The 25,287-nt window shown below is 30.9% G+C and overlaps 1 protein-coding gene across 1 annotated transcript; it reads right to left on the bottom strand.

The window, feature by feature from the left end:
- Positions 1-18,560: 18,560 nt before the first annotated feature.
- LOC134243066 (DNA topoisomerase 1-like) lies at positions 18,561-24,654 on the bottom strand (the record flags this gene model as incomplete). The annotated part of the gene is made up of 10 exons (XM_062725282.1): positions 18,561-19,440; positions 19,719-19,836; positions 20,000-20,129; positions 20,275-20,523; positions 21,686-21,829; positions 21,987-22,067; positions 23,171-23,231; positions 23,742-23,929; positions 24,315-24,410; positions 24,536-24,654. Coding segments are annotated over 10 exons (1,295 nt in total), but the record flags the coding sequence as incomplete, so codon positions are not given.
- Positions 24,655-25,287: the final 633 nt, after the last annotated feature.

The following is a 25,287-nucleotide window of genomic DNA, read 5'->3' as shown; positions in this document are numbered from 1 at the left end:
AGAGTTACATGTATATATATTAAACTTGGAGATCTTGAAAATAAATAGCTATACATGTATATATAGTTTAGAGAACAAAAATGATATTTTCTCTCATTTGTTATTTCATTTGTTTTGAAAACTCATCTTTTTCAATAGAGTTTCACATTTCTCAATATTAGATACATGTAAATAGATTCAATATAAATATTTTTATCTACCCTACATCCTCTCTCTCTCTCTCTCTCTCTCTCTCTCTCTCTCTCTCTCTCTCTCTCTCTCTCTCTCTCTCTCTCTCTCTCTGGTAGGATTTCATTTGTCATACCGGCGTACGCCGAATGCGCCGCTTGACCTTTCGTAACCCGGCTTGTTACTTCACTTGACCGGGGAAGGTTCGCCGGCGTACGCCGAATGCGCCAGTCTGAAATGACCGGCGAGGAAATCGCCGGTCTTAGAGATATGGCGGGAAAAGAAAACAACTGTGAAAATGCAGATACTTTTTACCAAATCGACATGTTCTTTATTTGTTTGCATATTTTGAGCAAATTTCTATTCATATATTTAAAATGTTTTTATTTTCTGAAAAATAAAATTTTTCATGAGGTCCATGTTTTTTTTAAATTGAATTTCGAATTATTATACTAAGACAATAATGTAAAAAGTTATAAAACTTAATTAATTGATTATCATTTAGCGTAATTATTCATTTTTAAAAAATGTTTTCGCCGGTTTACTTCATTTGCCTCTTAGCCGTTTTACGCCGGTCATATGACCGGCGCAATTCGGCGTACGCCGATCAGTGACAAATGAAATTGGCCCTCTCTCTCATCAGATTTACTTGACCAGCTCTATTAAATTTAGAACATTTTTTTTTCATTCGGATGTTTTTTGCTTGTTTTAATTTCTCTAAACTGAAGTGTCTTTGTGCAACAAGAATATAAGACAAAACAACATTTTTAAATTTTAATTTATTTAATCATGATTATAAGGTAGACGCATTACATGTTTATAATTTTTTAAAAAATTAAATTCGTCATGAAATTATTTCATGCAAAAAAAAAAAGCTATAGATAAGAGATCTGAAAAAAAAAATTAAAGTCTGTTTGCAGTTTTCTTTTTTTTATGTCTTTTTTCCTTTTTCTACATTAACCTTATTTCCAAAGTACAACAATATTCTTTTATTTAAAAATTCATAATTATGATGACGATTAAAAGTTTTTTTTTATTTAGTCATAAAATATCTCTTTTATAATCTTTTATAAAATTCATGCGAACATGCAGCTGAAATGTGAAAAAGTACGCAATATTAAAATAATGAATGTCCCTGTCTGGTACCCCTGTTACATCGATTGTTGACATCAGAGTTATCTCTCCTATTTTTATTCATAGAACAGTCATTCCCGTATAATTCATACAAATGAAAAAACGCTATGTCGCCAATACATTTCGATACATTTCAAAGCTATGGTTACTGATATTCAAATTATTCCTTGACCCTTTATGTTAACATATTTTGCCACACAAAATAATATTAGCTGTTATATTTTTTGATATTTTTTCTCCGAGTATTTACACAAAAGGAAGTCCGGAATCGTGTAAAAGGCGATGTCGCCAACGTATACCTTGCTGGTTAAATGTGCATAACCTGGTCGCATTTTGTTCTAAACAAACAAAAATTGTTTTAATTAATGAAGAAACATGTCAAAATCATATAAATGAAACTTTAATTGGTAAATGAATAATAATTTTTTAAACAGACCTTGATCATTGCTGTCGCCAAATTTCACCTAACCTACCGTAACAGTGTTTGAATAGTTTTTAAGATAATACAATATATCGTTAGTAGAGCTAAAACTGTGTTTTTGTGTCTAATATATATTAAAACTTTAGCACAGAATCCTTTTTTAAGCAAATTAATAAATCCATGTTCAAAATTTTTAAAGATACGGATTTTTTATAATGTCGCATATAAGAACCTAACCTACGTGACAGTGATTGTGAAGAAACAGAGGCTATGTGAAGTACTATTTCAAGGCAGTTGATTGACACCAATGGGTATGTCTAGTAAACAAAAAACAAATGTAAGGAAAGTTAAACAACAATTCAGAAATAAAGATATTATTGATGGTTCTAACCTCCGTAACCCCTAACCTCCGTAACAGAAAATCAACAAAATCTGACGTGTGCAATATTTCAGGTGTTTAAATCTACCAGATAATGCTGGAAGTTTACTCTTTAAGTTGACAACAAAATGGAATATAAGAATCATAATGAGTTTAAAGCATAAAATAAAGGTATTTTTGAAAATGTTGTGGTAAAAATGGCCTTAACTTAGATGTTTTTGCATATTACAAATAATAATTATATTGTTTCTTTTTAGTTTTGTAAATGTCTAATATTCCGTAATGCGTATGGGCACAAAAAGGTCACCCTTATGTGAACTATCAGCGGTATACAGTGAAATTATGCTCTTTTATATGTAAAACCAGCGATGTTACGGAGGTTGGGTTTTTTCTGCAAAAAGTGAATTTTCGTGTCTTTTAGTGAATTTTTCACATATTCTGATATATTGAATAAGTTTTCTTAAAAAATTATGCTTATGTGTGACCATGGTGACAGTTACTTCACAATGATTCAATAAATCACTTCATTATTACAGTTTTCAGTAAGGTATTTCGTAACAGAGGTTAAAATTATTTGGGTTTTTTTTTAAATAAATGTATTTGCCTAAAAAACGTTAAAACAAATATTTTTTTCCATTCTTTACAAATAAAGTTTGTTTTTCAATTATTCTTATTTAAATTCACCATTCGGTAAACGCATTCACACCGATTCTTCGAAACGAATTTTGTAACGGAGGTTATAGAAGTTTAAATCTTCACTTTCACATTTGCAGTTAAAAAAGACAGTAACATATTAATAAATATTTGAGTAAGTTGATTGACCCTTCGTAATGCTGAGCGACATAAGTTTGTAAAGCTGATAGGAAGTCTAAAATTCGCTGTACACTTTTTTTTAAATATTCATAATAACCTCCGTAACGAAACACACTTTTTGGTAAATTGCTTTAAAATAGAGGGGAAAACAGTTTAGTTTTACTCTTAATTGTGTAAATACATTATTTTCAAAGTGTGTTTGACACGTTTTACGAAGTATTTTTATCTCTTAATCTCCAAAATGAGTTTGTGTAACCTCCGTTACAATTTTGGAGCAATTTGTATATCAACTTTTCTTTTAAAAGTGGTCAATTTATAATCAGAAAAGGTCTTTCATTCTAAAGATATATCCTTTCATTTTTCAAATCAAGTGGTCAAGTAATGTAATATTCTGATTGCTTGGCAATATTCCTACTGGAAAATAGTGTTTATTTTATTGTCCAAAAATTCTGTTATCTGGATTTACACATATTTATTCAGTATTTTTTATGTTTGCAGTTCAGAATTTCTTCTGTTATAATTTAGCTGTATATTGATAAAGCTTCGAAGTTCAATAAAAATTAAAACATGAACAAAGATTTTAATAACTTTACAGCTGCTTTTACTGAGTTATAACCTCCGTTACAGAGTTCTTGCATGTGGTGAGTTGGAATGGCCATAAAAACAAAACGAAGAAAGATTTACGTGTAAAATTTCATTTCATTAACAAAGGATGTTTACTTTATCAATCAAACACAAAATTATATCATTGCTCTTAAATTCGTTTTTCAATACTATGGACTTGGTAATTGTATGAATTATACGGGAATGACTGAGAAAATACAAATAATCTTGACTATCGTTCTTACACATTCTTGCTAGATTTGCAAAAACGTGGAAGATGTATGTTTAGTTTCAACTTTTGTACAAACAATTTAACAACAGTTTAAGCAGTATGCACCGATGAACCAATGTTTACATGTGATCGACGCGATCGCGATGTATATTTGAGAGTGGTGGAGCGGATCTCAAAGAAGTAGGAAGACAATTTTCCTCTGCAATATTTTTTACGATATACCCTGTCTAAGATGTATTCTAAAAATGGTATAAATATGTAAATAAAATTTATCTAGAGTATAAAGGTTCAATATGCTATCAGAAAACACCTTGTCTACAGCTTCTATACATTTAATTACGCATGTAGGAAAACTATTGGTATTATAGAGACGTATTTAATAATGTTTGTTAAGAAACCAGTTCTAAATGTTTTTATTTATATCTATTAAAATCAGTGGATTAGGAGATTCAGATATTGATTAAATTAATTTATAAATGAAAATAAATACCACATGTTAGAAACAGCGATAAAAACTCTGGATGCGTCAAACGTCAAAACACGTGGTTAAAAAAAATCTGCGTCGAAGTTCACCGTCAGTCTGCAACGTCACATCTTTATGACGTTATTTCTCTGTTTTAGCAAAAATGCCATAAGGACCCTTTTGTCATGGGCGCAATCAATTATTGTTTTAACTATTTTTATAATAGTTATTTAAGATAATTTTCATTTCATTCCTGATCAGTTTTAATTCAAAACAGAAAAAAAAAAAAAAAAAAAAAAAAAAAAAACGCTGGTGACTGAAATTTCCAACTTTTATCACAGGAATCTAAGAAAAACTGCCTGCATGATATTTACTGGAAGTTATTTTTTCGATACGATACATGCGATATATGTATTATTAAATATAAATACGTATTGGTTACTCGAGATTTGTTATTGACAAAGCCCAACCAAACGAAGGCAGATAATTTCTTTTCAATTTTTTAAACTTAAAATATCTACTTTCGAAATCTGTCAGCATATTCCTATCCCAGATAAATAGATAGCTACACAGATTGCATATTTGTTGTCATAAAAATATTCAAGTAAAATCGTCCTAGAAAATTATATACCGAATTAATCTTTATCTTTATGTTACTGAAGAAACACAATAAAAAATTCAACATGCTGTAAAAAGACTTGAGAAAAAGAAATATCTTACCTTTCTTTGACATATTTGATATATATTCCCTATATTTGCTTTAATAACACCAACTTCAATTCAGCCAGAGAAAGAGAGAGCGTTTCATTTTCGAGAAATTTCACTTCTCTGACTCAGGTTTAAATATAGATCATCGGCTACTTTCAGTTTCATAAGACCTATAAATATATCTCAGTCTGTGATAAGGTCTCTCTACCAACGTTTCCTTAAAATTATTTCATAATTAGAATTGGTATTTCCATATTATTCGACAGTCAATCGAGTTCATTTTCTTTGGCAAAATAAAGATATAGGGCATGCATGTATCTACATATTTCTGACATAAGAAGTGTGTTCACATTGTTTATTTTTAGTAGGGAAATCACAGTTCTTAAATTAAGATATCTAAAAATAACCAATTCCGCACTCAATTTCTAGAACCGGAATTTTATACCTATTTTAAGATAACTAGTATTTGTTTTGGTTTTCTTTATGAAGCATGAAATAATGCAATTTCTCTAACTGCTTTGAATTTTAATGCGTGCATTTCTTACGTATATTAATCTTTTTCGTTTAAATATAATGTGCACAGAAAAAATAGACTTGCTCAAGTCTGTATGTTTTATTGTTTATTTTTTATAAATAGTTTAATAAATTCTTTGTTCTTATGTGTATTGCTGTCCTCTGTTCTCTGTCATAGTTTAATATATTTACATTTGCAAACGTTTTCCTTTATATAACACTACTAAAGGCAAGCGTTTTTATAACTGTATAAATACAGGTATGGGGTCAAGAGGTCATAGATGTGCGTTTGGATATACGTTTGACGTTATTTCTCTGTGACGTCATAAAGGGTCGACGCGCGTTTAGTGGATTACATACATGCCGTTGGGTTTGAAAAATTAACGCATTTCACACGTTAAAAGTAACAATCAGGCAAATATAAAGTATAAATAAGTCACAAATGTAAATATAAGTAATAAGGTATGATTTTTTGAGTTTTATTGAGATGTAAAAGGGGTTGGCACATGATCAAATCTTCCATAAAGCCCTTCAAAACAGTAAAAAGAAAAACGTTGGTGACTGAAATTTCCAACTTTTATCACAGGAATCTAAGAAAAACTGCCTGCATGATATTTACTGGAAGTTATTTTTTCGATACGATACATGCGATATATGTATTATTAAATATAAATACGTATTGGTTACTCGAGATTTGTTATTGACAAAGCCCAACCAAACGAAGGCAGATAATTTCTTTTCAATTTTTTAAACTTAAAATATCTACTTTCGAAATCTGTCAGCATATTCCTATCCCAGATAAATAGATAGCTACACAGATTGCATATTTGTTGTCATAAAAATATTCAAGTAAAATCGTCCTAGAAAATTATATACCGAATTAATCTCTATCTTAATGTTACTGAAGAAACACAATAAAAAATTCAACATGCTGTAAAAAGACTTGAGAAAAAGAAATATCTTACCTAGTTACCTTTCTTTGACATATTTGATATATATTCCCTATATTTGCTTTAATAACACCAACTTCAATTCAGCCAGAGAAAGAGAGAGCGTTTCATTTTCGAGAAATTTCACTTCTCTGACTCAGGTTTAAATATAGATCACATCGGCTACTTTCAGTTTCATAAGACCTATAAATATATCTCAGTCTGTGATAAGGTCTCTCTACCAACGTTTCCTTAAAATTATTTCATAATTAGAATTGGTACATTTGTATTTCCATATTATTCGACAGTCAATTGAGTTCATTTTCTTTGGCAAAATAAAGATATAGGGCATGCATGTATCTACATATTTCTGACATAAGAAGTGTGTTCACATTGTTTATTTTTAGTAGGGAAATCACAGTTCTTAAATTAAGATATCTAAAAATAACCAATTCCGCACTCAATTTCTAGAACCGGAATTTTATACCTATTTTAAGATAACTAGTATTTGTTTTGGTTTTCTTTATGAAGCATGAAATAATGCAATTTCTCTAACTGCTTTGAATTTAAATGCGTGCATTTCTTACGTATATTAATCTTTTTCGTTTAAATATAATGTTAATCAGAATAAATTCGTTTTAATATATGCACAGAAAAAATAGACTTGCTCAAGTTTGTATGTTTTATTGTTTATATTTTATAAATAGTTTAATAAATTCTTTGTTCTTATGTGTATTGCTGTCCTCTGTTCTCTGTCATAGTTTAATGTTGTCTCTATGTTTGACATTATCAAAAAGTATGAAAGAGAGCACTAAAAGTAAAACATAGAGACTTGAGCAAGTCTAAGAAAAAAAACCCTTCACATATTGATATATGGAAGCAAAAACTTATTTAATCGAGCTGTTCTAAGTGATATAATTTTTCTACAACAATTGCAACTGTGTTTGAGATGAGATTTTTCATGTTTATATTTCTTCTTTTACTAACTTTATGTATATACGTGCATGCAAATCGGTGAATTTACTTTCTGGGAAAATCATATGTCTTAATTCTCGTTGGTATTTAAAATAAAATGATGCCAAGCAACATACAAAAATTATCCCATGTTTCCCACTATTGTTTATGTCCCTGACATACCCTTCTAACAAGACAGTGTTTCCTTATATTTCCATTTCACTGCGAAATAAAATTGTAGATTTAGGCCACACCAATAAAATTTCTTGTTCTTCGGACAACTGACCCCCAAAAATTGGGGCGAGCGAGCGATTTGATAATTTTAATATTAATATTTTTATGCACAATAATTTCCAGGCGAAGAGGTAAAATAAAGGAGCGAGCGATTATATATTTTTTGTTTTCCTTTAAATTTCTAGAGTAAATCAATATAATATCTTTTCCAAATCCCCTCATCATATAAGACAGTCAATATTTCATATTTTTACATAAACAAAACAGTCATAACAATACTATTACTATGGTTTCTCACTTTAATTACATAATGACTTAACTCCATATGTAAAAAAGAAAACAATTTTGAAATATACAATGATTCCTTTACATGTTTACAGTACTGGTTCTTTATCTCATAAAAGTACAAAATTCTGTAAATAAATTTCCTAATAATACAGAATATTAACTCTCCTATGTACCCCAAATCCTTGGTGTTTTTAGGGGTCCCTGTTTTTGCCCTGTACAAGGTTTGCTGTGTTTGTTTTCGCCATCTTTTACATATATTTCAAAAAACAGTATTAACCAAATGTGATGTGATTAAGACTATATATGTATGATCAAATAAAACTCGCCAATTCCAGTAGAACTATTGTTATTATTATTTCTCTGTATTTGTGCACAATATCCGAAGCTTAAAAAGCTTTTGGCCCCAAAATTCACATTATTAAACAAAAATCAGACATAATAGAACCGTCAACAAGTATGTCTAATTACAACTTATCATTTACAATTAATGCAAGCAGTGATATATTACATATAGTAATTCACAAATATCTGATATAAAAATGTAATTGGCATAGAGCCCAAAATAACAAGGTTGAATATCAGTTATAAAATCATTAAAATCAAAACTATTTTTGTTCTATTCTCAAGAGTTGACTGATATATATTTTAAAATAAAGTATCAAAGATTTTTATCATCAAAGTTTGAATATCATGATAATTATGGGAAGCTACTTCGGCAAATCGTTTAGGAGGATGGATACTTTAATTTCTTCTGGGTGATTTAAATCAGTTTGGAATTAGTACATGTTCATGCAGAATCTGTTAAAGAATTGTCAGCAATGGAAACGATTGTATGGCTTCATGGAAATATTATCTACTTCCAGTTTGCATGCACTGTTGTTCAACTGAAGACCTTTTTGAATGACTGATCCATGTCTACACTATATGAACAGTTCTCACGGTTTTAGGCAGTTTATTTTCACTGTAGATATTCAATCAGGAAAAACCACCAAATCCTACTGGAGATACACTCAAAATCACAAATAAATAAATCAAGTAGCTCAGTGGAAGTCTCCCTTAAATAAAATGGATGCAATTTATCAAAAGTTTTTAGATATACTTATTCCAAAAAATTAAATGATATATGCATCTTTATCCAGTCTTAATAAATAAAAATTAAATTGCACTTACATTGGTATCTCCAAAATTTGATTTACGCCCATGGTTGGCTTATCTTCCTAAACATCAGATCTGGTCTATCCAATCTTCACAGTCTACCACGATGGAGATATGAGGTTAACTTGTTTCCTTGTCGTAACTATACACTGCTAAAAACATGCTTAAAAATCAATTGGACGCCAGACCAAAATTTTAGACCATTCGAATCTCGCTGAGATTAGCTTTAAAAAGTTCGCGCAACTGTGCATCATTGGAGCTAATGACGAATAATGACGGTTTCGCCTAATGCATCTGTTCGCGCCGATTTTTAACAACATATACTGTCAAATTAGATCAACAGGCAATACATCAGAGTGTCAAGTGTCCTTTCTCGTGCAAATTCATCAATGTTGTCTCATTTTTTGACAAAACGTGATATTTTCTACTTAATTCAAAACGCAGACATGACCAAGTATTTAAAATAAAATGAAAAATGGGGCGGGAAATGGAACAAAAATTTCTGGAAGCGGGAAATTTAAAATAATATTATTTTTCACGTTTCTCTAAAATACGAGCGCGCGGGTCCGACGAACAAGAAATTTTATTGGTGTGGCCTTAGACTTAAAAAATGTAGAGACAAATTTAAATTCCATGAGGACTCCCATGTCGATTTCAATAGTCCTTACGAAAAGCCGCACGAGATTTACATGCATATTTGGCCTCATTAGCGTCAAGCACAGAGACAGATGCGCACGAGATTTGCATGCGTATTAGGCCTTCTTAGCTCCTGACCTATCGACCTGCCTAATTTACATTCCGGTAGAATTATCAAGAAATCAACTCCGCTAACTTTCAAAAGTGTTATCACAGAGAGAAAAAAATAGAAATGGAAATATATACATGTATAACATATTTTGATAGAGGTCACTCAGAATAAAAAACAACTTCAATCGGTCAAGTGTGTGATTCATTTTCGGACAACAGCAAATTAATCTCTGTCTTAGCAAATTGATAAGTCTGCACTTGTTTTATTTATTTATAATCAATAAAGTATAAAGCATTTTTTTTTATCTGAAAATTCTATACCTTGTTTCTGTAAAGGGAGTTTACATAGTTTTTAGCTATAGAACGCCAGATCCCAACTGTAAAAGAGCTTAAGCCACAAACTACCAAAATATGCCCTGTCACCAAAATCAATAAAATTTTCTCAGATAATACTTTAGGATTTGTAGTTTATAATACTTTTTATTTTTTTATAATATCTTTTGTAGTTTTCATTTTACAGCCGTTTAAGTTTGGTATTGTTTTTTCAATAGAAATCTAAAACGTCATGACGTTGAACGTCATGACGTTTTAGATTTGACGTTATATATGCTGTCACATCATGGCGGTTAAAATAATACTAATGGAAGTTAATAACAACAGTTACATGTAATACTAAGTATATATTTTATGAAAACAGGCCCTACTTTAAGAATTTTAAAAGTTTTCATTAAGGTTTTTCAAAAATGTTCTAAAACATGGGACTAGCAGATCCTGATTTTAGAGTAATATCATAAAAAATGAAAAGAAAAGGGTTTAGTGAGCAAATGTAAAAATAGGCCACCCTAAATTGATAGACGTAGTGACCTTTTATCTCATTATCTGACTTTGTCTTCTTGTGGTAATTAAATTACAAATAAATCTTTTTTTCTGCTTTGAATATTTTCCAACTCCTGCACTGACATTAGCAGCATTGAAAGATGAAATTTGATTCAATAACTAGCCAGGTAAATGTGACCCCAATACTTCTTGTTTAAGCTGGAAATAAATAGGGATCATAATATACTATTCTGTACATTTCTATGCATGTGTACAATAAAGTTTAATAAAGTTGGATAGAATTATAAAAAGCTATTGTCATAAAGTGCCAGAAGATTCATCCTGTCACCAAAAAAGAAGAATGCAAGAATTAATGCTTTGAGGGTTTTAAAAATTTTATTTTTTTAACAATATCTTTTCTAGTTTTCTTTTTACAGTCATTGAAATAATGGTCTAATTCACTAAATGTACATGGGTACATCCCACTAATTATTTTTAGAATCGGTAGGAGAAGAAAGTAGTGCAGAAAAAATTCCAAGTTCCTTAATTTGCAGGCTTGCATAAAAAAAATTGGGCAGATGTACTAAACTGAGCCTCACACTTGTTGATAAGGAGTATCTTTCCTACCAAGAAAGCTTGGAAAACGTAATTTATCAAGAAGATCAGCCGAATTATTTTGTGTATTATAACGCCAGTTACAATTCTGAAATTTCCCTACTTTCACTTTCATTTTTAGAGGTTCCCGCAGACAGACGCATTTTGCCGGAAAACGAATCTGACATGCCACCTCGAGATTTTAACCAAGGAAAGACAAGTTGATGTGCTTTGATTTGAGGGGTCACTCACTTCTGAACGAAAATTAGGGACATCGCTATGAGAAGAAACGTTAACATTGTCGCCTATGGGAAAACAATTAGTGGACTGTACCCACATATATTATAGATAATAAAATCCATGTGAAAATAATAATATTTACATGCAGAGCATTACATGTCGAGCAGCTGTTTGTTACAATCAGACAAGTAAACATGAAATTGTAAAAAAAAATTCTAACTGTTTACTTGTAGAGCGGCCCAATCCCCCAAACCCTGAAATAACACTCCCACATATATAATTAATCTACAAGTAATAAGAAATTCCAAAACTACCATAATGTTCATGAAACTTCAAATTTCAAAAATCTAATAGTTTACATTAAATTGGAGCAGCCCAATTTCAACCCCTGAAATAACACTCACATGTATTATTAGAACATAATAATTGAGGAATATGTCTGTATGTGAATTCAAAGTGGCCCAACTTCCGCCCCAAGAGTAAATCCCACACATTAGGCCATTAAATTTTAAAATTATAAATAATCTAATTGTAAAAAAATTCCAAAATTTTGATTCTCTACATACAACCTTACTAGAAATTTCAAAAATATAAAAATTTACATGTGGAGCTGCACCATTTCCACCCCTGAAATAACACTTCACATGTTAGATCATGACATTTTTTGAATATAATTAAATAATGCTTATCTGGACACCCCCTCCCCCTGAAATACACTCGCAATTAACAGATAGACAGACAGCTGGACATTAGCTGGGAAAAATTAGATCAGAAAAACTCATTTACATGTAAAGATGTAGCTTCCTATCATTTAGTCAGCTAGAGATTTATTATTATTCAACTGATTTATTACTCTTCAACTGATTTATTAATTATTTTTCAACTAATTTATTTTCACTTTCACTGTCTGACTGGTCAACAACTGGCGGAATGTCACTGGCATCAAGGACACAGGTACTCCAGTCACGTACTCCAACTGACTTGCCATCCATACGCCTGGCTTTTCCAAGATACCATATGATCGCTGAAACATGACTACACATCCCGACATCTCTAGCTCCACATGGACACAAACAATACCAAGATTCTACACAAGCCTCATTGTATTTAACCCACAGTGTATACTTTTTTGATGAGATGTGCCTGCTTTGAATTCTCACACGAAGCAAATGAGAGTCATCCTCATGAAACTGTATGAAACTGTCATTTTCTAAATGTTCTTGAATGTAGCTTGCGGACAACTTGAGGTGATAAGTTCCTATAGTAATGTTTCTAAGCTGTTCATCATCTAAAGTTGGGAAGTTTTTCAGGTGTATCTCTGAAGCATTTTTCCAAATAGCACTTTTTCGGCCAAGGTTGTTCTTTTCCACATACTCCTGTAAGGTGTTTCCTTGTTTGGCTAAATATTACATTTTTGCTGCCTGGGCTTCATCTTCTTCCTGGCTTAAACAGGTGCTCAGCTCTGGATAATATTTGTTGTTTCAGGCACAAACAATTTTCACATAATCTCCAATAAATGGAATTTGATTTGTAGGTAATGTGTGACTTAAATATTTCCATCTTTTAATCCTAGCGTTAGAGGATTCCACAACCCAACGAATCTGAAAATCAAAGTAATTAATGATTTACATTGTATTACAAGCTTTATGAAATGAATCCCAAAATAATTATTAACATGATATGATGTTCTCTGTCTGGTCCAAATGATTTTTTCTTAGGATTCTTAAGAGTAATTCAATTCAATATTCATCTTTAAGAAGTTTGTTGAAATCCAAATTGCCTCTTAACTTGCTGTAAATTTGTTGTGCATTTTGAAATCATACATTATAATTGTAAACATTAAATAGCAGAAATCAGAATTATTATATATACAGAATTCATAGAGAATTTTAATACCGGTATATACAATACTGCCAAGGTTCCCATTTACAGTCACAATAACTAAAGATTTTATCAATGACTTTTTTTATTTAACTTTTATATGACAGAAATTAAAAGTATTTTTGAGAGAGAAAGAAAGAGAAATAAAGAAAGTTTGGGAATCTCAAGAGCTTAATTTTGCTTACCTTGGTTACTAATCTGCTCATGTTTGCATCCTCTGTGGTCAACTGCTTTTGGCCTTTAGACATAAACTTTGGCATCTCGGCTTGAATTCCCAAATCTTCAAGAAGAGGAATGGCATCATGAAATCCTCCGTCCACCACAAAAATATCCTCACCTTTAATTAACCCATTTCTTGATGTCTTCTACATTGGTCTTGATTATGTGTGTTAATATTGATGCATCATTGTTTCTTCTTGAATTTTCTTTAGCGTAATACATTTATAGAGCAGGCATTCTGAGAGTGTTGCCGTAGGAATACTAGTCCTCTACCTGTGAGTGTAATCTGCCTCCACCATGCCATATATCTGCCAAATATCATTACAGCGGAATGAAATATAAGTCGTTAAAGTAAAGTTGCATATCAAAATTCAGCTCAAAATTTGAAACATTTAAAAATATGCGGAAAACCTTTAAACATTATTCAGAGTGACAGTTAAAAAACACTGTAGAGGCATAATTACAAATATTTCCACTCCGTGTATTTTTCCTAATGAAATTCATTAGAAATTCACGACATTCAAATTTCTATAACACACGTGAAACCTTGTCACCGCGCGTAAGAATACACAGTAGGGACTATATGCATTTTCTATAATCTAGGAACACCAAAATGTACAATGTGTTGATTCAATTTAATAAAAAACTATCATCCTGTTAAATTAACGTAAAATTTCTACAAATGTGCTTTTAAAATTAATGTGTCACATTTTCCCCTCGCAATGTTTGTTTGCGTTATTTAACTTTGCAACGTCATCTGACGTCACAAAGGGCTCTTACGTCTATTAACCACGTCAGTTTTGAAGGGCGCTAAATTCACATAAAACATTAACGAAATCAGTAATCATAAAGCAGGAAAATTACAGAATGTAAATATAAGCATTGAATTCATATTTTTGGCTGTCTTCGGTCCTACAACACACCTGGCCGTGCCGACAAATTTATCATACCGCGCTAACGCGGTATGTTATAAGTTATGTAACTATGACGTCAAAACATTTCGACATGCGATGCCATAATCATACTTGAATTCTAGCAAAATGAAGACAACGATGATTCTTCGGAATGTCAGTGAAAATAGTTTTTAAGGATTTCAATCCCTAATGGGACCAAATTCTCTACCCTTAAATGTCCGTCAAGTACACAATACTGTGATATTATATTACAGCATTTTATAGTGGAAAAGGATTGCCCACGAGAAATTTTCAAAAAGTTCATTAATTAAGCAGTTGTTAATTAACAAAGATTGCATTGAAGTCTATGGGGAAAAGCGTTTTTTCAAAATAAAAATTCAAATAATTGAATATCAATAAATCCGGTGGTGGAAAGATGCATTGAAATATTAAATATAGAATGACAATTGAAGACAATTTTTTTACCAGCTAAATTTTTTTAATTGATTTTTTTATTAATTAAAAAATGGGAGATAAATCTTACCAAATTTCAAGGTCATGAATTAGGACACATCCCACTAAACATACTTATAGTAATAAATGGGAAGTATGTCTAAAAAAAAAACAGAGTATTCAATGCCTACATATCTGTTCTGTTTTCAATTCCATTAAATTTCTTCCTATTAGGGATTGAAGACCTTAAAAATAATTTGTTCTAGGTCTGGATGCATTATTTATCATACAATGTGTTAAACTGCAATCATTTGTAATTATGCCTATACAGTGTTTTTTTTAAATGTCAGAATATCTGGTAAAAAAAATTATATTGCCTATGATTGTTTCCGTGTAATAAAACAGTTATGGAATGGGAACTCGGGAAATAGCAAATTTATACTTCCCCTCGGCAGTAAACTATTTCTCGAGGCGGCAATTTCCCTCGTACCCATTCCATAACTGTATAATATTTATATAATCACTCAAAGTGTATGCAGTGACACAGTTCTAACTAAACAGACTTGGTTGTCATTACATGTACGTCACAATCGTTAAATTCACGCTTTTTACATTATGACGTCACATTCTACGTAAATGAAGTGCAACCGACCGGCGTATCGTGCGATATTTTTTTTTACCGCGGACGCGCTTTGGCGTCAACTTTACAAAAGGAGGAATATCACGTCCTTTCAGCCAATGGAAATTACGAAAATAAGCCTCTTATATAATATAATGTATTATTATACTTCTGTTAAAATGTCTCTTATATGAAGTTCAGAAGGTAAAATAGCTATCTTTTATAATTCACGCATAGCAAAGCTATATCCCGGGGTATAGTTTTTGCTATTCACCCTCGGAAAATTTTCATGCAATTTTTGCCTCCCATTTTGATTTCCAGCGTTAAATCTATCGACTGGTGATGTCATAATGACTTCAGTAGCATTGTGACATCATCAGGATTTCAGATTATTCTTGCAGTATTATCTTATTCCAAAGAACTTCAAACCTCAGAAATTATATTATACATCAGTATAATAAAACGCTTATCCACTGGGTGTGAGTGGGATAGCTCTTTATCAAACCCTTGACAGAAACTATTCCCCTCGGGCAAACCCTAGGGGAATAGTTCTCTGTCGCGGGTATGATAAAAGAGCTATCCCTTTCACAACCAGTGGATAAGTGTATAATATATCATTTAGAGAATTTATATATTATGTCAATAAATTTATGAACAGCAGCAAATAATACTATTATTTATCAGTAAAGGCAAATTAATATCACCACATAATCGTGACATAGATTTTGTGTTCCACTGTTATTAATGCAAGACCGAAGTCAAGTCAACTGAGCTAGTTTTAAGCTCAACTGAGCCAAAGGCTCAAATGAGCTTTTCTGATCACAATTTGTCCGTTGTCTTGTCTGTAAACTTTTTACATTTTCGACTTCTTCTCAAGAACCGCTTGGCCAATTTAAACCAAACTTGCCACAAAGCGTCCTTGGGTGAAGGGGATTCAAGTTTGTTCAAATGAAGGGCCACGCCCTCATTCCAGGGGAGATAATTGGGAATTAATGAAAATATGGTGTTATCTTTTTAAAATCTTCTTCTCAAGAACCACTGTGCCAGGAAAGATGAAACTTTTGGGGAAACATCCTCAGGTAGTGTAGATTCAAATTTGTTCATATTATGACCCCGGGGGTTTGGGCAGGGCCAATATGGCTGACCAAAGTTTTACATAGAAATATAAAGGAAAATTCTTTAAAAATCTTCTTCTCGAGAATAACAAAGCCATAATTGATCATATTTATATCATATGGAAGCATCCTCAGGTAGTGTAGATTCAAGTTTGTTCAAATCATGACCCCCGGGAGTAGGGCAGGGCCAAAATGGGTTCCAAAGTTTTACATAGACATATAAAGGAAAATACTTTTAAAATAATCTGATCAAGAATAACAAAGCCATAGTTTATCATATTTATATGGAAGCATCCTCAGGTAGTGTAGATTCAAGTTTGTTCAAATCATGACCCCCGGGGGTAGGGCGGAGCCACAATGGCCAGTCAAAGTTTTACATAGACATATATAGGAAAAATCTTTTAAAATCATCTTATCAAGAATAGCAAATTCATGATTGGTCATGGGACTACTTTTGGATATAAACTATTTAATAATGAACCAATTTCTACTTTTCCCAGCCACAGTGCTCAGGTGAGCGATGTGGCCCATGGACCTCATGTCTTGGATTAAAAAGAAAATAACAACACTAGTGAAAGTGAAAAAAATGTCATTTATTGAAGTAAATGACGCAAAACAAAAATATAGACATATTATTAGGGGTTCAAACAATACTAGAAAAAACTTCGAAAGAATACAAAAATCTTTCGAATCATATTATGCAATCTGACGCCCTAAATTTAAATATAGGATAAAGCAGGCAATGATATCAAAACGCCAAACAAATAAGTATGAACACAAATATATAATAAAACGATGGAAGAAAGGGGGAAGGATGGAGGGTTTTTTCGACAAAAATTTGCCTTGCAAATTAGCGTGGGTTTATCCTTTGGTAAATAAAAACAATATCACCCGATTAAGAGAAGCCACGCTGATTTACTGTAAATTAAGAAAATTGTGTCATAGATTTAAAATAGGCAATTGATCCCGATCAAAATAGTTTTTAAACACCAAACAACTTCACAACAATTACCAAATAAAAACACGTCACATCAGAAATAAATTATAACAACTAAAACAATTACAGTTCCTTTAACTCTGTCACATAAAGAATATTATTATTGTAAATAATAATAAACTATTGTATCAATATAAACCAGATCAAGATAAAATATAATGTAATACCGGTATATCATTTACATGTTTCGTCAATAAATTAATGAACAACAGCAAAAATACTATTATTTATCTGTTAAGGCAAGTTAATATCACTACATAATAGTAGATTATTTATAGAGCATACACTTTGTCACAGAGAACAGGGGAGATTGAGAACACCACTTGTGAAAGGAAGCTTGGGAATCTTTGCGTTTCCACGTTTTCTGAACGTGCCCCTCCCCCCCCCCCACACACACTTCTTTTACTTCGTCACTGAACTAAATTTTATGTCATACATGGAGACGACGTAATTCCCCTTTCTAATGAAAGTAGTAACATAGAAGGAAACAATTGCTTGCAGTATAAGTATAAAAATAGCTGCCTAACAATGTGTATAAAAAACGTCTGTCACCATTCAATTTAATGGCAAAAGAGTCTTGGCGTCCCATTTGGGGTGTTATGGAAAACACAAAAAGACACTTCTTCCCAGTAAGAAAATATTTTGAATACAATGAAAAAAGAAAGAAAATCCTAAACAAAATTTTCCAGATGTTACAAGCAAATTTGTTTCTTAAAGTCATGAAAATAACAAATTAGTTTCAATAATGTAAAATATATAATCAATAATGTGGTAAAAATGAGGAAAATGTATCTATTAGATTGATAAGGATGATAATCGAAAAGGAAGATTTGAACATCTTATAAAGTCAAAAATTTCGCAATATTTTTTAGAGATTTGATACATGCATCATTTACACCTCAATATCCCCAAAAATACATTTTAATAAACACATTCATTTTTCTTTGAAGCATGTTTCCTTAAAGGAAACGTCGGGTCAAGAAAAACTTTTTGATATTTCATTCATTGAATGGTCATTAATGAATTTTATCTGATATAACCATTTGTTTTTACTTAAAAATAAAGTAATAAGACACCAAAGTTATGAGTTAACTGGCTGCTGGAGGCTGCCATGTTGAGGGATAAAGTTATCGCGCTTGCTAAATATTTCTCACAATCCTCACTTTTATGACGTATTGGGGGCACATTGGCTCTAAGTGTAATCATTATCAAGTCGGAATCAAGTAGTGAAAACGTGCCAATTAAGTGTGTGCAGTTTAATTTGGATCTGAATGTAATAAAGGAAATATAATTCACATTATTATGCTTCTAGTGTTTCAGAATTCAGGAAAATAAAAGAAGGAATTAATAATAAAAAGCCATAAACTGGTTTGGATTTAACATTAATTAAAAACTTAGCTGCAAAGGTTGTTTTATTTTACTTTATTAAAATTCAAACGTTTTAAAGTTCAAATGTGTCCAAGAAGGATGTTAATCTATTTCCTATACATAAACAATTGTTTGAATAAGCTTATTTCTGATACAAGGAATTTTATTTCTCTGCAATCATAAACACATTGACTCTAGCCATCTGGCATTTAATCTGTCTACAATACGTCAGCAGCGGCCATGATAAGGTTTTCCCCATGCTGCTCCAATTCAGCTATTAAATTCTAATTTAACTGCTGTTATCAGCAGTGCAGTGTTATAAGATGCAGGTTTTCTTTTTATATGAGAGGTACAGTTTTATATACAGAAATTTAAATTCTGACCAAACGTTCCCTTTAATTTGCAAAAATAAAGCTTGGGTCCTTAGCTTTTATTGCCCACTGGAATTTTTCTTGTTGCAATGGCTTGTATATTTTTCGGATGGGAATGTTCCATTTTAAGCACCTGTAAATACAAAGACATTTAATTCTTCGAAGTAGTAAATAGAAATCGATATCAACAAATTCAAATGTCAATACCAAATGTTTTTTTAAATAAGTATATGGATGATTGATGTGTTCAAATAATATTTTTCATGAAATATTACGTTCATATTTTAATTGATAAATCTTGTTAGAAATGTATCGTGAGGTAATGAGAAAGTCGTTGACCCGATTCAACACAATTTTAATCAATATCATTATACATATCATTAAAAACGAGAATGTTGTAAAATTGCTCACCAAGCAACTATTATCCTGGGGTCTATATAGTTTTCTTTTCCCGTGTTTACGTTTGTATGATTACACAGGGAAGCCACTATCCGGAGGGCTTTGTTAAATTCTGTAACCATCTGACTCCCTGAAATTGAGATAGCTACCTGTAAATATTACTTACTGATCCAGTTTGACTTTCTTAAAGATGCAATACCGGTATGACTGTGAAGTATAAGAGTTTAAATATTTTTTTGTGTTTGCAATGTTTTATTTGAAACGATAGTGACTTATGAGCTAAAATGACATACTTTTGTCTTTCTTTATATTTTGCAGTTCCTTCTCAAAAACAGTGCTTGCGTGGTAAGTTCGAAAAGTTTTTAGTGTTACACCTTCTATGGATTCACATAATCTTTTCATATATTTGTTTAAAGATTGTGCCTGTGAACAGATAAAACAAATATTCCTTTAAAATAGTGACACTGCATGTAGTCTTTTCTTGGGACTATATCAATTTCAAATGTCATGAAAAAAGGGAAATATCAAATGAATCTCCCGACCCTTAATTCACATTTTAAATTTTTACCTTCACTAAGTCGAATATTTTATCATCATCCTCTTTCTCTTCTGATATTTTTTTCAACTTTTCGTAGACTGTTTTTGATATTTCCACTTCTTTTTCAAAAGGAATGGACGACTTTCCCATAAATTCCAGCTTCAGACAATAGGTTTTTGCTTTCCGAAACAAGTGGATGTTAGATCTGGACAAAGTGCAACATCCTTTTGTTTCTGCACTAAATCCTGTCTTTTTCTGATATCCCGGTCGTAAGCAAAACTGAAAATGGATTTATTTCAATAATCAATTTTTTTAAAAAAAATCAAAAATGTACATGAACACATAAATCTAATAGCATGCAAGTTCTGCTTATGTATAGAATGCTATTTCAGTTTTATTCATTAAGAAAATCTTTTGTCAAAGAATCTAAAAATAACAAGTTCGATCATGTTTGAATGAGTAAGGTTATTAATTTCACCCCGTAGTTTTTAATTTTTTATTCAAATTTGCACAAAAATGGAATTTGAAGTTAAAAATATTTGTATAGATTAATAAGGCACTTAGGGCCATTGAGCAAGGAGGGATCTTTTGAGCACATCACAGGGGCCTTACAGTTTCTATATTCTCATTTTATTATTTGCATTATTTGCAGTGGGATTCGAACCCGCGAAAAGGATATACTCTTTACTACGCGCACTCTAATTTTTGTTTATATCATCTGTCCACGTTAAATATTCAAAGAATTTGAAAATAACAAGTTCGGTCATGTTTAATTATATAAATGAGTAAAGTAATTAATTTTTACCGAGTAGTTTTTGATTTTTTATTCAAATTTGCACAAAAATGGAATTTGAAGTGAAAAATATTTGTATAGATTAAAAAGGATAGTTTCAGAAGGGCATACTTTTGAACATCACAGAAGGTTTACAATTTCTTTATATTCTCAAATTTTATTATTTGCATCATTTGCGATGAAGTTAGGCCAAAAAATATATACCAATTCAGGCATCCATTTTTTGTTTGTATCATCTGTCCTTAAATATTCATGTTGTAATTAGCAAATGCATTCTTCATCTTAGAAAATTTTTATGACAAGTGTTAAAAAAATTTACAATTATTATTGATGGTTTGAATTATATTATATGCTAGTTTCATTATTTTGTTTTTTATAGCGTGTTTGCAATACTTGTTTTCATGCTAAATAAGGAAATATTGATCATTTGCTGGTGGGTGTCATTCTTTATTATTTAAAATGTTGATGTCTTTTAATAGAACTTTTTATAATTAAATGAAGGGATTTCAGTACAAATACCTACATGTAAAATATACTTGTTTTGCAATAATTGTAGTCTATTCAATGTACAATAGAAGTAAATGAGGTATTTTTAATACGAAATTTCAATCAGTTGCATTAAATATAAACACGTTAACGTTTACCCACCGTGTCAATCAAATACAAGGCCAGCGAAGACTGTAATAACTTCACATCCTCGGCATGAAAATCGGATTCATACAGGTCTCGAACACCTACAACTTCCCCGTGTAAATTTCTTGCAACTTCATATTTTCTTTTGTCCCTTTGGGCCTAAAATAAGAGATCATCTTTTTGAGTAAAATCATTTTCTTACGGATCGTGAATGAACATATTTTATTTTTTGTTATTCTGCTTTCGAAATTATCAGAAATAAAAAGTTTCGGAATATTTCTTTTATTGTATATATTTCATACAAAGATTCACCCACTTTTTGACGTGACGATGCGCTTAACTCAATGTATTTCCTTTTATCTAAGACAGGGTCGTGCCAAAATGCAAGATATAAGACCTTAAATAAAAAGAATAAAATAAATAATAATCATTAATCTTGTTGTGCAAGTTTACTGATTTTGCACAGTACATGTGCATGTAATTAGCAAACATTTCGAAAAGCATTTTTTTATTATAACAAATACATGTACAATATGTGATAAACATTAAACTTAATATTATTTTTTTACTATATTTTTTTAGGAGGGCGGGGGGGGGGTTTAAAAATTTATAATTATTCTTATCTTAAATGTCTTATGTCATCAAAATATAATTTAATAATAAAATAAAATAACTTATAACACTTTTGTATAAAGAAAAACCTATAATATCGTTCCATCGAAATACAAATAACTTTAATTACGATAAATTTAATTAATTTTTCGTAAATTTTAAATTCATCAGAATTAGCAAAACTAAAGTGACGTTTCATTAAAGATACATAACAAATACCAAACAAGATGTGTTTTTGAAACACTATGCGCCCGGCGGCAACAAAGTTAAAAAAACCTATTTTTTATTATATAGGTCACAGTCAAGGTCACAAGGTCATTTACGTTGATAAAATTTGAAAGAACTTAATTAGTTAGTAAGCATACCAAATATCAAGTCTCTATCATTGTTGAAAAGTTATGGCGAAAGTTCGAAAAAGCTATTTTAGCATGAAGGTCATAGTCAAGGTCACAAAGTCATTGACCTTGATGTCACTTGAAAAAAAAACTTAATAAAGCAATAAATAATTACACACGTTATGGCAAAAAGTCGAAAAAAGCTATTTTGGCATGAAGGTCATAGTCAAGGTCACAAGGTCATTGACCTTGATGTCATTTGAAAAAAACCATAATAAAGCAATAAATAATTACACACGTTTAAACGTGTCAGGAATCTGTGTATGCGTATCTAATCGAAAAATGTTTTCTAAAAATAGGTTCAGATATCAAACAAACAACAACCTCTGCTTAACCAGCACCTTTCCTCTTAACCTTAACAAATGTTTTCAACGGCGATTAGCGTTCTTCCAAATTAATTGTTTACCTATTCAAGCGTTATACAATCAAATTAATTGTTTACCTATTTAAGCGTTATACAATCAAATTAATGATACTATTACAGTTTCAATACCGTGTTGTCATGTTGAACTTCCTTAAATGTATGCCCTCTTGGTGGTTTACCTTCTATACCCCTGTAAATAATATAGATTCAATGATTATAAAAAAAAAATAAGGATCCGAAAGTATGCAAAATTTTATGAACACTTTGTGACATAACAATTGTATTTCATTAAAAGTGCAAGTTTATTAATCAATAATTAGCGAGACAAATATTTTAAATACTCTAAGATATAAATTTAAGGTCTCCGACCCATATTGGAACTACATGTGTTTCTACTAGATATTTTTATTTTTATTAAAAGGAGATAAACTCTTCAAGAACAGGACAAGGTCATAAAATAGGACAGTTACCACTCATAGAAAATGATACTAAAGACGAAAATTACATCCTAATATTCTTAATATCCAGTCCAAACATATTTGTTATGCAATCATTTCAATTGAATCTGAAGCTATGGTGGGTCGAATACCTTTATACATTAGTGTCAAGTATGTGTATAGGCTTTTTAGAAATCATTTGAATTGATTGTTATTTTGTAAATAACATTATTCAGAGAGTATGTGAAAAAATATATACTTACTCACTACAATTAATTGTAACCATTTCGGGGGTTATTCTGGGTTTAATCTTTCCATTTAAGGGATGATCTCCCTCCCCGACGAATACTCCAGGAGGCTCTACCATCGGATTCTTTATTTTTTCCCTCTTCCCATCAACCATGCAAAATTCATTTGCCTTCCTCATTTTTTTCAATTTCTTTCTTTGGGTCTAATTATTTAAAAGACATTTGCAAAATAATTTTAACAATTACAAATAGAATGAGTTTAATATGAATTTTAAAATAGAAGTTATATTTGATTTAATTTTTTAGGCAGATTTTTTAATCAACAAAACCTATACACATTTGTTAAATCATTGTATAAAAATACTGTAGTTCTAATTTCTATCAAAATATTCGATTAATATGCCTTCAGAAAAAGATTAACACCATGCTCCAGGGCCAAAAAAATGGACGAGCTCACTTTTTATATTTAAAATTATTTTTTGTCCCTTTTAAATTTTTCAAAAGTAGCAACACTTAATTAAGTGACTGTTCATTAAATATATATTTGCCTTCTTTCATGCCACTGACATTTATACTTGCTAGACCTACCTCTTGAAGCTTGTTCATTTGGATGTAATTTTCTATTCTGGTAAAATTACATTTCTCAATCGATTGAATCACACTTCTCTCGTTCGGCTGCATTAGCTTTGAAACAAAATTAATATAGAGTTTTATTTGCTTATTTTTACTCGCTCTTCTACACTTCATACTCATTTATAGAAAGGTTATATTGATTCAATTTTTTCCCAGAAAAGTAGCAGAAATCTTACCTCCTGCCAGTCATTCCAAAAGTTTTCATCATATCTCTTGTGATTTCTAACTTTTTGTCTATTTACAAGGTACAGACAGGCGTATTCCTCCGTCCTTTTTGTCAATTTTATCGATTTTCCTAAATTATAATTCGTTTCTCTATAATTCAGATTCTGGGGAAACTAATCCATAGAAAAAATATTTTCGTAAATACGAGCATTATGTCCTTTATTCACTTTCATGATTATGTTTTTTTAATTACATTAATTTAAAGAATATAACTCAGATTATATAATTTTAAAGAATGAAACATTTTTTTTTAAATTTGGAAGCCACCCATCAAAGACATATGATATACAACAGCAAATTATATCTAATTGATAAAAGATGACAATAACTTAAATTACTATTTCCAAAGTTTACATAAAATTTTCATTTAAAAATCTTCAGTACTCTATTTACACTTGACTAAAATATGTTTTTTTTTTAAATGAAATTAAAAACATCTAATATATCATATAGACTTTCTTATTATACTCCCCATTTTCCTATTTAGAGTAATGGCTCAAAAACACGATATTGATAAGCAACAATACAAAACTGATAAGGATTGGACTTTTGTCGAAAACTTGCCCTGTTGATTTCGATCTGTAGGAAAGTACCTTGCATGTATCTCTCTTCTTTCATGTGTTGTGAGGTGAGTCGGGTAGGGGGTTCGATTGGCTTTTACAACACACCACATTAATTATTTTAATCCATGAAGTTTAAGCTA

This window comes from Saccostrea cucullata, unplaced genomic scaffold (assembly GCF_032062105.1).
Source record: "Saccostrea cucullata isolate Sc308-1 unplaced genomic scaffold, CSIRO_AGI_Scuc_v1 ctg3776, whole genome shotgun sequence".
NCBI lineage: Eukaryota > Metazoa > Mollusca > Bivalvia > Ostreida > Ostreidae > Saccostrea > Saccostrea cuccullata.
The sequence above is the reverse complement of the archived record's forward strand: the minus strand, read 5'-3'. Positions and strand labels throughout refer to the sequence as shown.